The sequence below is a fragment of the Carettochelys insculpta genome, chromosome 1 (genome assembly GCF_033958435.1).
Source record: "Carettochelys insculpta isolate YL-2023 chromosome 1, ASM3395843v1, whole genome shotgun sequence".
NCBI classification, from domain to species: domain Eukaryota; kingdom Metazoa; phylum Chordata; order Testudines; family Carettochelyidae; genus Carettochelys; species Carettochelys insculpta.
Window position 1 is genome coordinate 45,937,951 of NC_134137.1, and position 18,103 is coordinate 45,956,053.

Here is an 18,103-nt window from a genome sequence, read left to right on the forward strand (position 1 = left end):
AGAAACATTTTGGAGCGTTTCATTTCAGCCCTGTAGCTTCTTGGAGGCAGCACAGGCGTGGTCATTAGTGTCTGTTCCAGAGAAAGGTCATGCAGGATGAAATGCTGTTCTGCTGGACAGCCTCTTCATGTCCAGAGACAATAGAATTGTGTCCACACTACAACGATCCTTCAAAAGAAGTTCTTCTGGAAGAGATCTTCCAAAAACACTTCGTTTGAAAGAGTACATCCAAACACAAAAAGGTGGACTGAAAGATCAGTCTGCTCTTTTGATAGAGCACATTCACACAGCCCCCACTCTTCTGAAAGAATGAGCTGGGAATTGAAAAATCTAGCACAGGATGGCTCTTTTGAAAGAAGGGCCTGTGAAGTGTCTACAAACACTTTTTTCTGAAAGAATCTTTCGGAAAAAGGCACTCGTCCTCATCTGGGAGAGGAAGAGGGCTTCCGGAAAGAGGGCTGCCTTCTTTCAGTTACAGATTGAAACAGCGCATTCTGTGTGTGAAACAACAAGTCTTGTGGCACCTTATAGACTACCAGATATTTTGGAGCATAAGCTTTTGTGGGCAAAGACCTGCATGCATGCATCTGACGAAGCAGGTCTTTGCCCACGAAAGCTTATGCTCCCAAATATCTGGTAGTCTATAAGGTGCCACAGGACTTACTGTTTTTGAAGATACAGACTAACATGGCTACCTCTCTGATTCTGTGTGTAGACGCTCCACAAGTTTTTTTCAAAACAGGCTGGCTTTTCGAAAACTTGCTAGTGTAGATGCAGCCTAGGCACGCAAGTGTTCTCTCTGTAACCATGTCATAGTCAGGAGTATGACAGAGTGATGCAGCATACTGGTAGCTGACAGGTGGCATTGCTGTTTTTCTCCTTGAATCTCAGTTAGCATACTTGGGAAATAAGCATGTGAAAGGTTGGGAGAGCTGCACTGCTGAACAATGGTTTCTTTAAGTACTGATCTATTACCTTTCCTAGGCTGAGTAATGATGATCCTGACTGATCTCGAACGAGGGGGCCCCGGTGTTCTTTGTCTCATGTTGGTGTTCATATCTAACTCCCCTGGAAGGCTCAGAGAAGGAAAGGAGCTTCCAAGCCCGCAAAGAGCTCAAATGCAGTGAAAACTACCTGCAGATGGGTGGATGGGCATATGTACAATGAGGGCAGACCTTTGCTTGCAACCTGCCTTTTATGGAACATGCTAACAAGACAGGCTGGAAAATATTAGTACAATGAAGGAAGTCATTTTGGAAGGCAAAACTTTCTACTCTGGTCGGAAAAAGGTGTAATGACCCTGGAACTGTTATAAGCAGGACCAATTTCCTGCCTTCAGGGCAGAAGGGCTAATCTTGTCTCAAAATTACAAGAGCCAACCACAACTATTTATCACAGGTATGTATGAGTATATATACATATTAACTTGTTCCTTCAATCACTGTTTAAGGGCATGTATCTCCTCATATACTTTCCGTATTCTGGGGTAATATACACTTTAATCTTTATTTATCTCTGTACTTACCTGACACTGCATTGGTAATCTTGGGCTCAAGAGATAAGATAACAAACCTGTTTAAAAATAAGTGTAGAACACCGATAGACAAAGGTACTCTTCCCTTTACTAAACACTGAACCACCAAGCTATGAATATGGCAAGACGATTAAGACAACTGCAAGCAAGTCTGAGTGCAATCTTAAAAAATGACAAACCTTTATTTCAGTTTTCTAATTTATTCTGTTTGTTGAGGAGGTCTTAAGGAGCTCACTCACTTTCACAATGTATTTACAAGTTTCAAAGCTTCTGTAAACAGTCTGAAATTTCCAGTTTTGATTGAGATATGTTAATCCTATTACCAAAACAGCAAACAAAAATACATTCACTTGGAATACGGGCAGCTCATAAAAGTGATGAGACAGAAAACAATATAGTAAAGCTTTTCTTTTTGATACCAAAACCTTGCATCTCCTTAGGATTGTTCAGATAGTTTGTGCCTTTATAACTCCCAATCCTTGCAAAGGAATCTTGGCAGGTGCATTTTGGATTAGATAACATTGCTGTGCTACTGGTCTTCCATTCTAAGGTTGTGAATGTTATTTCTGCAGTACACTCAGCAGGCCTTGCAATACAAAATGGCCTTGGGCTGCCACTGCGGTGGCTGGTGTTCAGTCCCTTTAACTTGCTGCTGGAGCCCCGCATGGTGTGCTCTGTGCAGTGTTGGGGTGGAGGCACCATGATCTGAGCTGTGCTGAGGACTGGCTGTGCCCAGCCTTGCCCTTCTGCCGGAGGGCCTGCCCCTTCAAGGGGGCGTAGAGCAGGGCCCATGGAGGCTGTTGGCCCTGCTGACATTCAGTAAGTGACCAGATCTAAAACTCCAGTATCCAGCATGTTAGAGTGCAGGGTCTGTCCCCACACAGGAATCCTGCTGATGTCTGTTTTTGTAAACTTTAGCATTTCCTGGAACGTGTATACATAGGTATGGAAGCTGGATGTCATAACAATTCCACAAGCAAACCTGATTTCACGAATACTGTAAAATCACCATATCAGAAACTGGATTAAATATTTAAAAGCTGAATCAAAAGGTACACATGATTCAGCCAGTATATAAACAAGAAATACTGGAAAACCCCAACCCCTGACATTTATAACAACAAAAGAACAAATCATGGTTTTTAGAAAGGGCTTTTTCCAGTTTGCTTCCAGACTTCTTTTGCTCCTTTAATGCTTTCTCTTTTCACACATTTCCAGTATCCTTGTACCCCTTGTTGTTGTGGTACCTGTTTTCAAACAACAAAATTAATTAATTTTTTTCCATCTTGACACAAAATACCATTCTGATATTATGGCTATTTAACACACAAAAGCACAGCGGGTCAATAATGCTGCTGCTTCCACAGTTCATATGGATAACACTGAGTAATCTTAATTAGGAAAGCATTACATCTGCACCAGCTAATTAGCATTCACAATCCCTCAATATGCTACAGTCCTCTTATTTTGCTGTACAGCTTAAGTTTTTTAGACAGGAGGACAGCTAATCTTGATTGGCTGAAGGTCTTTTTTTCCCTGGTTAAATATTTCACTATAATTAGTGTTGGGCCCAAACTGCAGTTTCAGTCCAGATTCAAACTTTTCCATTCATCAGCAAGTACATATCTGGACTGCTGGTTCATGTTCATCTTTAACTATAACATTTGGATAAAATATAGATCTAGCTAGAGAGAACTGAAATAAATGCTGAACAAATTTGCACTCCCCCAAATAAAACAAGAATACCACTGGGAAGCCAGTTTACCAAATATGTGCTCTTTCTCACATTACAGATGTTAGGAATTCTCAGTTTTCTCTTATATACCACAGATGAGCTCATAATCTTTGTATAATAAGAAATACTCCAATTAGAATTATAAACGCACACTATAGACACTAAGAAGAGAAGTCAAGATGCTGCATAAAACGCTGATGTATCACAGGTTGTTAACTTGGAGGCAGTGATAAGGAAGGGAAAGCATGCTCAGAATGACTGGTGTGCATATACGCTTATTACAATTCTGATTAAAAAAATCAGTGAGAATCTCTTTTCAGAGATTCCCGTTTCACCGAGTCCTTCTGTTCATGTCAAATAGACATTCTCAGACACTGAATTCCAGATCCTTAAGATGCGCCTGAATTTTTAGGAGCAACACGCACACTAAGTAATATGGTAGTTTTTCTGCAGTACTTGGTATTAATAGGAATAATCAGATTTTAATGTTTTTTCCCTATCCACTAGTTTTGCCTTCACATCTACAAATGTTAACATAGGAGACTTAAAAATGCCCAATTACATGTTTTGTTTGTAATTTAAAGGCAATTAAAACCTTCCAGACTCTAGTGTTGTTACCCTTAAGCCTCGATGCATCCTGTTCTTCATTACTCCCAGAAATTCTCCATGACTGAGGCGATTATCTCCATCTAAATCAAAGATCTTGAAGACTGTGTCCAAAACATTGTCTGAGAGCTCCTGTCCTGTTGCCACTTTCACAGCTCTCTTGAACTCCGCTAGTAAAAACAATGTTATATTACACATTATAGAGAAAAACTAAACACACTTTAATAGTAGGATTCAGTGATGAATTAAAACATCTGGGTATCCTAACCTATGGTATTTGGGATATGTGAACTAGTAGATTATTTTAGAAGACTTCAAACAACATGCTCTTGAGCTTGCTTTGTATTTCAATACCATCTTTGCTGTTTGTATTATGAGCTTTAAAATTCACATTTCTTCTGAAGCAACAAGACCAAATGGTAATCATTAATATTTGCTGAAAATAGCTGCACATTAAAAGAATTAATTACTTTCAGCTTACACCTGTATATATAGATTGCAATCACATAGCCCACAAGGGTCTTATAAAAATACTAACATTTTATGTGGAATCAGTCTAATGCTAAGTAATTCCATATTAAAATCTTTGTCTATCAGACATTTTTTCAAGAAACACTCCACTTCAATTGACAGCTCCCTGAGCTATTCTTTTAACAGCTAGTAACCACAGCCCACTAAAAAGTGTGTTTGCAGTACACAAGTTTGTAAGTTTTTTGATTGATTTTTAAAGGACGCTTTAGGAACAGGTCTGCTCCTTTCTCAAATGAGTGGAAAGGAGGAAAGTGTAATAGAATTCATGGAAGAAACTGCTGCCATACCATTCTGGGCCTTCACCTCCCTTCTATCTTTTGTCCTCCACTTTTCACATTTTTATTGTTATTTATATGTATTGTGGTGCTGCCAAGGCCCAGGGCCCTACTGTATACACATGTAACAAAAAAGCAGATCCTGTCCCAAAGACCTTATAGTCTTGGAACATTAGAAAACACACATAGATCTAAATAAATATCTTGGGACAGGGGAGGAGATGAGCAGGAGGGACAGGGGTTGGGGCTACCAATCAGGAATGCCAGAGCCTATAAAGGCTGCTAGTAAGGGACCAGGGGAGCTTGTGAACAGGTGATTGGAAACAGTAGGGAGTTTAGAGAAGGAGTTGAGCGGGGAGCTAGTTCCATTTTTGCATTGTCAAGAACTGCTTTTTGTTAAAACAAAACAAAACCAAAACTATACCCCAAACTACCACGTCGAGTTTGCCTGACTGTTTACATTTTGATTTCTGAGTGCAGGTAATTTAAGTTTCAGTTACTGTGGCAGTTGGGATTGTGTGCCTGGGAAGGTTGCAGTCTTTTTGATCCCTTGATTGTCTTTGATCAGCCTCAGGATCAGCCTTCGCCTGTGTGACTAACGAGGGGGAGGCCCGACTGAGGTTTGCAGGCTTTAAAAACCAGAGTCGGAGCAATCAGGGGAGCAAAGCGGGCAGGGGGCTGCAGAGAGTTCAGTTTTAAGAGGGAGTTTGACAGGGGAGTTCCCCCATGGTCAGGAAGGCATGCAACACATGTGCCAGCACTGCTTCTGTCTCCTCCAGCTGTGCCTGTAGTCAGAGAGACCTCCTGACCAGGGATGCCTCTATGCAGACCCTTGCGTGGTTTTGCAGGGACTGTGACATGCAATTTCCACCTACTGAAGTTCAGGCTGGGGAGACAATCCAACGTGGGAGGTTTCTTCTGATAAAAGCTCTCAGGAAGCAGGTGGTGGAGCTACAGACAGAGGTAGCAAGGCTTAGGAGTATTAGACTCCTTGAGCACTTAGAGGGGAGGGATAGCTCAGTGGTTTGAGCATTGACCTACTAAACCCAGGGTTGTGAATTCAATCCTTGAGGATGCTATTTAGGGATCTGAGGCAAATAGATTAAAAAAATAAATCTGTCAAGGATGGTGCCTGGTGCTGCCGATAGGGCAGGGGACTGGACTTGACGACCTCCTGAGGTTCCTTCTAGCTCTATGAGATGTGCATCTCCATGTGATGTGTGGAAGAAGATAAGGTTGAAATGAGCTTCATCCTCATCAATAACCGTGGGTTCAGCACCCATTTGTGTCTGATGCCTCTCTCACTATTTCCTTCCATCTTTCCCTATCCAGTGCAGAGTGGTTTAGTTTCTGTAGATTAGCTCCGCACCAATCTACTACATCATCTATCCATTCTCTGTGGTGTCTGCCTCTCCTATTTGAACCATCCATTATGCTGAATACTAGGGTCTTGATTTTTGATTTGTCGGTCATTCTGCAAATACGTCCAAATAGTTGTAGCTTTCATTTTATAACCTTTTGCAGCTGGCTCTCTTTCGGCTGTATCTTCCCATGTAATTCCTCATTGGTGACCTTCTGCATCCATCCATTTCTCAGAATCTTTCTATAACAACTCCTTTCAAACGCCAATATTCTTCTTTTCAAATCTTTTGTTATCACCCACGTCTCACATCCATACAACATGCTGCTGAATAAACAAATTTCCAAGACACCCAGCTTCATTCTTAAGCTAATTGCTTTGCTTTTTCAGATCTTATCCATCGCCTTCAAACTTACTCTTACTTTTGCTCTTCTAGTCGCTATTTCCTTCTTACAGTCTAGATCATACTTTATGTTGCTCCCCAAATATGTGAACTTCTCTACATTTTCTAGTTCAACAACATCCACAGTGATCTTCCTTCCTATTTCCTTATCTCCAAATATCAGTTTTTAATTTTATTAAATGTTCATAATCAGTCTGTACAGCTTCCCTTCTTCATTTAACACCTGCACCGTTTTCGCTAGCTTCTCCTCATCTTCCTCAATGATAACTATATCATCCGCGAACCTCAAGTTGTTAATTCTTTTCCCGTGTGCAGATGTCCCTTCTACCTCTTCCTTGATCTTGTCCATTGCTTTCTCCAGATGTGCGAAGAAGATACTTGGCAATATTGGATCTCCTTGTCTCGTACCTCTACTTGTTTTACAGCAACGTCCCAACTCCCCACGTTCTCACCACTGCCTCTGCATTATCATTGATACCTTTCAATAATCGTATTAGTCTGCTATCCACTCCGTATGACTCCAGCACCGCCCAAGTCACTTTCTGCTCTATACTGTCAAATGCCTTTTGAAAATCGACAAAGCAGGTGTATACGTTTTTGTTCTTTCGTCGAGCTTTCTCTCCTATCAGTCTTAGTGCCAATATCTGCTGTATGGTACTTCTATCTTTTCTGAACCCTGCTTGCTTGTCTGCTATATGCTCTTCTGTCTGCAGTCTTAATCTCTCAGTCAGTATTATCATCAGCACCTTATCTAGATGACTCATTAGGGCAATCGTTCTGTAGTTCTTACACTCCAATGTACTTCCTCTTTGGGTATTGTCACTGGCAGAGATCTCGTCCATTCCTTAGGCGCCTCCGCTTCTTTCCAGGCTATATTACATAGTCGGTGTATTTCCTGAATCATGCTTTCTTCGCCGTATTTGATCATCTCTCCCGTGATGTTATCATTTCCAGGGCTCTTGTTGTTCTTTAGTTGTTTCACTGCTTTTTCTACTTCCTCCTTTGAAATATTGGTTTTGCTCTCGATGCTCGGGGGAGATATCTCTTTCAATTCTTCAATCAGTCTCTCTGAGACACTCGGGTTCAACTGTGCTTTGTATGGATCAGTGCAATATCTCGTCCATTGCTGAACAATCTTCTCCTTGTTCATGAGCACTTCTTCGTTCTCATCTTTGATCACCATCTGCTTCGGTTGCCATTTCCTATTAATATTCCTAATTGTCTTTTAAACCTCCCGGGTCTTAAATTCACTGTAATACCTCTCAATATCTTCACATTGCTCCTCTAACCATTTCTCCTTATCCTTTCTGGCTGCTTTCCTTACCTCATTGCATTTCATCCTTTATTGCTGTTCTGCCATCTCAGAAACATCTCTTCTGATCTTCAACGCTCTTTTCTCTTGAACCAACTTCAGTGTCTTCTGGGTAATCCACTTCTTATTGATCTTTTCTTCTTCTGGAACAGTCTGCTCAATTGCCTCTTCTACAGCGATGGCTATCCCTGTGACTCTCTTATCTAGGTCTTTCTCTGTGGCGATATTGTTAATCTCTTCGAGCGCTGTTCTGTATGCATCCCCTGTTTTTTCCTTATATAGCCTTGCCACATCTCTTCTTTTCTTAAATTGTGTCTTACATTTTCTTTTGAGTTTTATCTTGATGTCTGTGACCACTAGACTGTGGTCTGAGTCTATATTTGCTCCTTGGAAAGTTCGGCACTGCTGTACTGATGTTATCCACCTTCTTCTTATCAAAATCATATCTACCGTGTTCTTGGACTTCCCGTCATTCAATCACCATGTCCACTTCCTATAGTCCTTTTGTTGGAATCTTGTGTTGCAAATCACCATCTCATGCTCTGTGGCAAACTCTAACAGTTTCTCACCTCATTCGTTTCTTTCTCCTTATCCAAACCTTCCCATGATTCTCTCCCAACCTTCATTATCTGTTCCAACCTTCGCATTCCAATCTCCTCTGATGATCAACACATCTTTCTTCGGTACCTCCTCCACCGTCTTTGTCAAGTCTTAATAAAATAGCTCAATCTCTTCCTCCGTACTGTCTGACATAGGTGCATACACCTGAATGACTGAGATGTCGAACGGTTTTGCTTCGAATTGTGCAACCATCATTCTTGCATTCACCAGTTTGTATCCTAATAATGCTCTTCTAGCTGTTTTGCTAAGAAGAAATCCAACTCCTGCTTCATGCTTTGTTTTGTTTCCTGACCAAATGACTTCGCAACCGCATCTCTCTCCTGATCCCATCCAACGCATCTCTGCCAGTCCAAGTATATTGCATCGATATCTCTCCATTTCCTTCCAAAGCAGCTCTAATTTTCCAATTGTACACAGTGTTTGGACATTCCATGTTCCAATGGATAGCATATGTGTTAGGTGTAATTTTCTTTTGGTAGCCAACTTATGGACCCAACCCTGATCGCTCGATTGGTATCGTGGACCTTGTTTATCCGGGCGACGTCCGAGCCGGCATCTTTTAACATTTGGTTTTACTGGCATCAGATTTCATTTGTATTGTTGTTTGATGGTCAGCGCATCGACACACATCTGACCAACCCTCCTCCTTCATCCTGGCTTGGGACTGGCATGGAACTCTTAGTGGCTTCATGGTGGAGTTAGAGCCTTAGTCACGAATGAGGACTGCATGGGTTAGACGCCGTGTAAGTTCAGAACAAAAGGACAGATAAACATCCATTAAAAAAGGACTGTATCAAAAACCAAAAGTGACCTGACATATGAAGAGGCTTATTATGAAATTTAATGTGGATAAATGCAAAGTAATGCACATTTGTAAACATAATCCCAACTATAAAAATAAAATGATGGGGTCTAAATTAGCTTTCATCATCCAAAAAACCACACCAGGTCTTGGAGTCAGTGTGATAGTTCTTGGAAAACATCCACTCAATGTGAAGCAGGAGTTATAAAAGCAAACAGAATAGTGGGAATCACTGTAAAGCTATAGAGAGGTATTATGGCAATTGCAAGACCAGGGAAGTGTATAACATGATTAGGAATATTAATAGGAAGTGGCAGCCGAAACAGATGGCGATCAAAGATGAGAATGATGAGATGCTCATGAACAAGGAGAAGGTTGTGCAGCGCTGGATGAGATACTGCACTGACCTGTACAAAGCACAGTTGGAGCCGAGTGTCTCAGAGGGACTGACCGAAGAACTGAAAGAGATATCGCTGCCGAACATCAAGAGCGAGAACGATACTTCGAAGGAAGAAGTAGGAAGAGTACTGAAATGATTAAAGAACAGCAAGAGACCTAGAAATGATCAGATCATGGGAGAGATGATCAAATACAGTGAAAGTAGTATGATTCAGGAAACACACAGACTATGTGATATAGCATGGAAAGAAGGGAAGGCACCTAAGAAATGGATCAGATCTGCGCTAGTGACAATACATGAGAAAGGAAGTGCATCGGATTGCAAGAAGTACAGAATGATTGCCCTAACGAGCCATCTAGGCAAGGTGCTGATAATGATACTGACAGAGAGACTAAGATCACAGATAGAAGAACGTCTAGCAGACAAGCAAGAGGGAGTCAGGAAAGACAGAAATACCATACAGCAGATATCTGCACTAAGATTGATAGCGGAGAAAGCTTGATGACAGAACAAGAACATCTATAATTGCTTCATCGATTTTCAGAAGGCATTTCATAGTACAGATCAGAAAGTGACTTGGGCGGTGTTGGAGTTGTATGGATTGGATAGCAGACTAATACAGTTGCTGAAGGATATCAACAAGAATGCGGAGGCAGAGGTGAGAATGTGCGGAGAGTTGGGAAGTTGGTTTAGAATGAGTAGAAGTACAAGACAAGGAGATCTGATATTGCCACGTATCTTCATCAGGCACCTAGAAAGAGCGACGGAGAAGATCAAGGAAGAAGTTGAAGGGATATCAGTTTATGGGATGAGAATTAACAACTTGAGGTTCACAGATGATGTAGTTATTATTGAGGAAGATGAAGAGGAACTAGTGAGAACTGTGCAGGTGCTAAACTAGGAAGGGAAGCGGTATGGACTGATTATGAATATTGATAAAATTAAAAACAGCGGTATTTGAAAATAAGGAAATAGAAAGGAAGATCAGTGTAGTTGGGATCGAACCAGAGAAAGTAGAGAAGTTCACATATCTGGGGAGCAACATAACGTATGATCTACTGTAAGAAGTATAAGAAGGAAATAGCGACTAGACTAGTGAAAGCAAGAGTGAGTTTGGAGGCAATGAATAAGATCTGGAAAAGCAAAGTGATTAGCTTAAGAATGAAGCTGTATGTCTTGAAGATGTGTGTATGCAGCAGCATGTTACATGGATGTTAGACATGGGTGATAATGAAAGATTCGAAGAGGATATTGGCATTCAAGATGAGTTGTCATAGAAAACCCTGGGAATGGGATGGATGGAGAAGGTCACCAATGAGGAATTATACAGGAAGATACAGCCAAAAGAAACCCAGAAAGTTACACAATGAAAGTTACAGCTATTTGGGCATATCTGCAGAATGAACAATGAATGAAAAATCAAGACACTGGTACTCGGCATAATGGTTGGTTTGAATAGGAGAGGCAGACCCCACAGAGAATGGGTAGATGCTATAGTAGATTGGTGTGGAGCTAGTGTACAGAAACTAAGCAACTCTGCAGTGGACAGAAAAACAGAGAAGAAAATAGCGAGGGAGGCATCAGACACCAATGGGTGCTGAGCCTGTGGTGGTGGTGGTTGATGATGATATTGCCTCTATGTAAATCCATGGTAGGCCCAAATCTTGAATACTGAAGTGCAGATGTAGTCACCCCATCTCAAAAAAGATACATTACAATTGGAAACGTTTCAGAAAAAAGCAACAAAAATAATTAGGGGTATGGAACACCTTCCATATGAGGAGAGATTAATAAGACTCGAACTTTTCATGTTGAAAAAGATATCATTGAGGTCTACAGAATCATGACTGGTGTACAGAAAACAGATAAGGAAGTGTTATTTACTCCTTTTCATAACACAAGAACTAGCACGCACCAGGATTTAGAAATCTTAAATACTTGTGGTTATAAATGGTGATATTCTTTATGTTAGTTAAATTAATTTGGAGTAAAATTTTAATACTATGGCTTTTGGAGACCACCACACTAATTTTTGAGATGACTTATTCACACGTTCTCTATGCAGTATTCCTCCTGTTATTTAAAGGTAAATATACTAAAATTTCTACTACTTACCCAGTTTAACAGGACGGTTAGCTACTGTAAACATTTGCATGGCAATAGAAAAGTCTTCTAAGCGATTTGTAAATTGGCAAAACGTCTTGAATTCATCCAAGCTGATATTCTAGAGTACCAAATAATTCGAATTAGGTTTCTTTGATAAATTCAGAACCAAATAAGTCTAATTCCCTTTGATTCTAGCATGTAGGTATTACTGTGGCTCTCACCTTTAATATTTCTATTTTCTAGTTGTTAAACGATCATCATGTTTATGGACAGCAAAATTAAATGAAAGGTTGCAAAAACTCCTCTATTTAAAAATAACAACACTGCTGGTATATATGTATCTACATAGAAACTTGCATTTGAATTTAAAATAAGGGACAAAAAAAAAGCATTCTATGTACCAACCTCTCCAGCTTGGATTCTCTCTTTCACATTTTGCCAGTAAATTTCGTTGTTTTCTTCATCAGTGAAATACAATAGCCATTCTGCAAAGTCCTCTTTTCTCATGAAGTTCATACCTTTGGAAAACTGTATGAATTCCATTTCTTGAACCTCTGTTTGTAAATTTTCCATAAATCTAAAGCAATATAGTGAAATACAAAAATAATTACAAGTTGGTACTATTAATATTAAACTAATTACTCCAGAGAGGAAATAGGAACATTTTAAAGTCTATGTAACTTTCTATTACAAATTATTACATGCTGTTTAATATGTCCATGATATAGGTTTACCTGTTTCAGAGGGATAGCCACGTTACTCTGTTTCAGCAAAAACGAGTCCTGTGGCACCTAAAAGACTGAAAAATTAAGGTGCCACAGGAATCCACATTAGTTTTACCTGTGCATGTAAGTATTTCAATGTTGTGTTTCAGTAATTATACCACTAGGGTGCTCTCTAAGTCTATGTACATTCATCGAAGTTGCAGTCAGTACGTATAAGATGGAATAATGTACTGTTATGTAAGTAAACAACAATTACCCAAAGAAGAGAATATCCAGCAAAGTGTGCATGCATATATAAGACGACTGGCCACTCACAGGACAATTTAATGCAAAAGGGACTGACCTAGTATTTCTAGGTTATGAGCTAACAAGTGGCTTATGCAATTTAATGTTAAAAATTGAGGAATGAAAGAACTGGACAATGATTAAAGGTATTACACCCTAAGAGTCACAAGCCACAAAATTTCTAACAATGAAAAGGGGCTGGAAGACAGAAACTAAAAGGGAATATGATTGGCATAAAAACAGTGCTGCAAGTTCTAAGATTAAAAGCATAGTAAGATGTAGGAAAAAATGAAGATTAGGAAATTTACTAGATTATTTTGCTATAACAGACAGACAATTCATGAAACAGACTACAACTGTCAGCAACAAAAATTACAACTGTAAACACAGGTGCGGCTTTTAGTTTCCTTATTTTGGATGAAATAATCACATGGGATCCATTTTTGACCTTAAAATCTAGATATCCATGGAGCGCTCTCACACTGAACAGTATTTTTAAATGTCTTTTTTTCCTCTTTTGTTAATGGTTATTATCTTTCTGTTTCCCTCTTCTCTATGGGGTTACATTTTTATTGGAAACGTAAGATAACAAGGCACCTATTCCTGAGTGTACCCTTTGTAATTTGCCTCTCTCTCTGCTTTCTTCTCGATGCCCACAGGTTCTAACAAGAACTTGTTTTTATTGAGTGGCAATACCAAACTACAGAGAGGATGATACAAAGTACTTTCATACTAGTACTAAGCAATTACTTGGAAAATAAGAGTAGTAAGGAAAGTGTCTGCAGCAGATACTGGTAGAGCGTCCTTTGCTTATCAGTGCTTGCAGGGCCATTATATATGAACTCTTTTCTCTGAAACTAGGGCTTTTAGCCAGTGCAGCTATCGTTAGTTCTGCAATGAGATCACTTGAACAATTAGCAGCTTGGAGCTGTGTATTCTCTGTAGGGGAATATGTCAAGATTACCGTTGTAACATAAGATCTCTTGTATTTTCCTCCACATAATTAGTGCTGCATAAACAAGAGGGTGTGTGAATAAAGCTTTATTGCTTATGAAATGCAAGTGAAAGACAGACAGACACAGTAGGCTGCAACTTCATTAACTTAATGTGTTGGGGTGGTATATTTTCACCCCCACCTCACATACCAGGCATTTAAATGGATCCAGTATGGATGTAGGGGTCTCCTACCACATAAGCAATAACCTGGGGGTAGACCCCAGGGTTCAAGTCACTTCTGAGTCCTCTAGCCCTCCACCCCATGAGGAAGAAGAGAGAAGATCCAAGTGGGGACCTTGGTTTATGAAGGCTTCCACCCTCCCTTCTCCCTAGAGCAGGGGTGGGGAAGCCATAGCCAGTGGTCCAGCTTGTTGGATCCAGTCCCTGAGGCTTGGGGCTCCCCCCTCCATAGTATCTGGCCTGTGGCAGAGTGGAGGTTTTAGAGCCCTGAGTTTTGTGGGCCAGATTAGGCCAGCCAGGGCCAGATACAGACCACGGGCTCTGCAGGGCTCAGGAAGCAGAAGTGGCTCTGGGTTTCACTGCCACTTGCTGCTGTTCCCCTGGCCAGGGGAAGGAGAGCAGCAATGGCCTCAGCAGAACTGCCCAGAGGCATCATACCACTGCACTGATTGGTCAGGATTCCAGCCAATCAGAGCAGTAGACGTTGGGGTGCCTGCACGTGAAGGGACGGGACCTAGAGCCATGTGCGTCTGGGGATGAGCAGATAAGTTGCACTTGTCGTCCAGACCCTGCATCCCTCAACTGCTCTGGTGGCCCCTTCCTGCCACCCCTCCCCTCCCAAACCCTACACCCCTCTCCTACACCCCATCCCACCCTTGACTCTCCACATGCAGCCTGACCCATCTCTCTCAAACTCCACACCCCTCTCTTGCACCTGCCTCCCACCAAGACTCCCCACCCGCACCCTGCTCTTGTCCTCTCCCTCCCAGACGACTCATCCCCACCCTGACCCCTCTCTTCCTGACTCCACACCCCAAACCATCCTAAACACTTCCTCCCACCTAGACCTACACCCCAAGTCAGCTCCTGCAGCTTCCTCCCACCCAGATTCCCGACCCTCAGCCCACCCTTGAACCCCACTCATGCCCAGATTGCCCGTCTCCAGCCCACTCCTGCACCCTCCCTCTCACTCGGACCCCTGGCTTCCCTTGGGCCCCAACTAATTTGTCCACAAGCCAGTGGCCTCTGACTTGAAAAAGGTTTCCGACTCCTGCCCTAGAGAGACAAAATTCACAGGCAAGAGTCCTGGGCCTCAGTTACTTCTGGGAGATGGCCCCTTTAGCCCTTATCTGCACTAGACGTAGAATGCAAGCTGTGACAAACTGCACATTCCTACAGTATTTTTTAAAATTAGACTGGGTCTACACTAACTGTGGAAGATACGGTTTGGTCTTCTGGGGCACTGTTTTTTATGCATGTGTGAAATGGCGCATTCCAGGAGCAATGTCGAACCTGGAGCTCCTTGCAAGCTGCAAGAATTAAGGAATGCCAGTGGAAGGAGTGCTCTCATCGACATTCTGCAGTGAGGACAGGCCAATGTCGATGGCTGCAAAATTGATTTCAGGTACACAACTGGCGTACCTAAAATTGAATAGCAGCCGTTGATATTCCTGGTAAGTGTAGATGTAGGCTTAGACTTCTAAATCCTGTTCTTCTTTACAACAGTTGTGGTTCCACAGTGCTGCGAGGAGGCAAAAAAACTCATTAGACCTCTACCAGCTTTGTCCAGTGGGATTTTTTTTTTTCATATCCCAAAACACAGGCAGCCAGTCAGGTCCAGAGCATCCGGGAACTACAACTTGCTATTTACAATTAAACAGACAGAGGTCAGAGTAAGCGAAGAGGTGGGGGGCTCCTGCAGTCCAGGGAAAAGTTTAAATTGTGGGGCTACTCTCAAACAGCCAACAGGATAAAATAAATCTGAGGAGAAGGCTGAGCCTGACATTTCCAACATGTGCTCCCCTCCTTCTCAGAGGGACACATACCCTCTTCTAATTGCAACCAGCAACATCCCTCCTGACCCATGGAGATGGAGGGGTGTTTGATAATTGGGCTTATAAATTTACATTAATTGCAAGCAGAACTGGTAAAAGGAGCATCAAGGTTTATGAATTATTACAATCATTTGTTATAAAAAAGTGTTTCTTGGGCATTGTCTCTTTCCCCTCTGCCCCGCCTTTGGAAACAGAGCATTCTTTCTGCTGTAGGGCCAACCCTCCCTCGCCTCTGGTGAGATAGGGTGGATTATCTATTTAGATGTAAGGAATTCAGTAAGTATTGCATTTCAGGCTAGAAGGTTGGCTCTTGGAATGCCAGAGTGGGAAGATTTCATGCAGTACCAAATGTTTCTAAGAGCAGCAGCTGAACAATGCAATTTAAAATTCAGATGTGATAGTCCCCCAATATTTTGAGCTACCAGTGTATGATTCACCGCATCAGGACATTTTCATTACCAGACATGCAAGTTAAAATTCTAGTAAGTTTTTTTTATTGTTAGTAACAGTTTTTGAGAAGTCTCTAGCTAACTTGATTGTAGATGTTTTTCTATGTACCTGCTAGGTCTTTGTTGCATTTGCTCAAAACAATGCTCATAGCTAAAGAGATTTCAGATTTCTTAAACAGTCCATAGTTTTGAGGGAACATTAGATGGGAAAAGTAAATTTTAGGGTTGAAACCACTGAAATCAATGGGAGCTCTGCCATTGATTTCACTATCGGAACAGAGGACAAGATTCTGACCTCAGATATTCAGTGTAAATGCAGAGTAAATTCACTGCAATCAAGGAAATTACTTTTACACCATTGTAACAAAAATCAGAATCAAGACCAGAGTTTAAGAAGCGTATAAGAGAAATTGATAATATATAAGAAGGAAGAATATAGGGAGAAGACAGTATTTTAATTTCATCTAGCTTGTTATCCATATTCTTCAAAGCAACATGTGTTTAAGACCCACAGCCAAATTTGTTGTTAATTTTTTGTGATATCCTGGCATCCAGAATCCCCAGTCAAGACTGGGGCCCTTTGTGCCCACTCCCAAGGTACTCTGCTTCCACACAGAAAGATGTTTAAATGAAAGTGAAAGTGAAGTGAAAGTAGGGGAACTTCAGGGCTCTAGAGACAGATTTGCCAATTTAGGATTTTGAAATACAAAGCTAGCTCTGCACTTTTTTATAGCAAAAAGTACCAAAATGAAACACAAAGTTTAAATTAGGGAAGTGTCCTTCCTATAATTTAGTTTCTGTACTTCAGAATGTTTGTACGGCACCCTGACATCCTACGGCAGCACTGTTTAGCACAAGATTCTGATCTACGAATAAAATCTGAAAAAGAACCAACTGATACGAAGGCAGCTGCTCGCTTAACCTAACAACAAAGGTTGCCATAGACACATCACCCTGGAGTTCCACTCTGCACTAACACACCATTAAACATGGAGTTCAGTTCAGGTGTTTACGGTGATTGGCCTGAGCTACCAGTGAGATAAGGTCTCCCTCTGCAACTTTGAGCATCCATAATAGCTGAGTTCCAGCAGAATCATGAAACTATGGATGAATAAATGGAATCTCACGAGGCAGGGATGACATGTGGGAGGGGCATGACAGGGTATATACCCACCAAATACTGTTGGTGGAAGGGGCAAAGGGCCACAACCAGTGGGGCCTGAGACTCTGGGGGGCCCAGGGGATTAGCAGGGGTGTCTCACACTGGTATCAGGGGTTGCGGGGGGTCTCCTCTGACACTCACCAGCAGCAGCGGGTACCACCAGGGCCGTCCAGTCTTTTATTCCCAATTTTGTAGCTGTGCAACTGACTTTTCTTCTCAAAAGTAAGTATGTCACACTTATCTTTATTGGCTTTCATCTTATTGATTTCAGACCATTCTCCAATTTGTCAAGGTCATTTTGATTCTAATTCTGATCTCCAACGTGCCAGAACCTCTTCCAGACTGATGGTATCCACGCTTTGTAAGTATGCTCTTCATTCCTTTACATAAGTCATTTAATGTAAATACCGAATGGTACTGTATCTAGCACAGACCCCCTGCCTGTAACCAGGGTGAAATTTCATGATGAAAATGCAGTAGAAACCTTTTTATCCAAGCCTCCATTACTGGTCCTTCTATGATAACCTCAGGCTGTCAGCTGTACCACCTTGTGGGCTGGGCGTGTGAGCCCTGCCACTTCTGGGGTGGAAAAGCTGAGCCCCGCCCAGTATTTGGATTATCTGATTTTTTTGATTATCCAATTTGGCTACAGGCCCAGTTAGATCAGATATAGAGGATTCCACCATCTTCCTTTGTTTTGGGAAATCTAAAGCACACAGAAAAATTTATATATAACCAGTGTGACAGGTTTTTATGTGTCTTAATAAAATCTGATAATTCCTTCTT

General features: G+C 41.4%; 1 protein-coding gene and 1 long non-coding RNA gene across 3 annotated transcripts in view; one reads left to right on the top strand and one right to left on the bottom strand.

The window, feature by feature from the left end:
• The window catches only part of LOC142008266 (uncharacterized), a 37,064-nt gene that overhangs the window by 16,926 nt on the left and 2,035 nt on the right, over window positions 1–18,103 (top strand). Inside the window, exon 2 of the long non-coding RNA XR_012644122.1 lies at window positions 17,589–17,678. This is a non-coding gene — a long non-coding RNA (uncharacterized LOC142008266). The remainder of the gene's footprint in view (window positions 1–17,588; window positions 17,679–18,103) is intronic.
• The window catches only part of MICU2 (mitochondrial calcium uptake 2), a 215,461-nt gene continuing 198,002 nt past the window's right edge, over window positions 645–18,103 (bottom strand). For both annotated transcript variants that reach the window (XM_074985444.1, XM_074985448.1), the window contains exons 9-12: window positions 12,091–12,262; window positions 11,695–11,803; window positions 3,888–4,045; window positions 645–2,781 (exon numbers count right to left, since the gene is read on the bottom strand). In XM_074985444.1, the coding sequence (XP_074841545.1) occupies window positions 2,677–2,781; window positions 3,888–4,045; window positions 11,695–11,803; window positions 12,091–12,262 (544 nt within the window). In that variant the 3' untranslated portion in view covers window positions 645–2,676. The remainder of the gene's footprint in view (window positions 2,782–3,887; window positions 4,046–11,694; window positions 11,804–12,090; window positions 12,263–18,103) is intronic.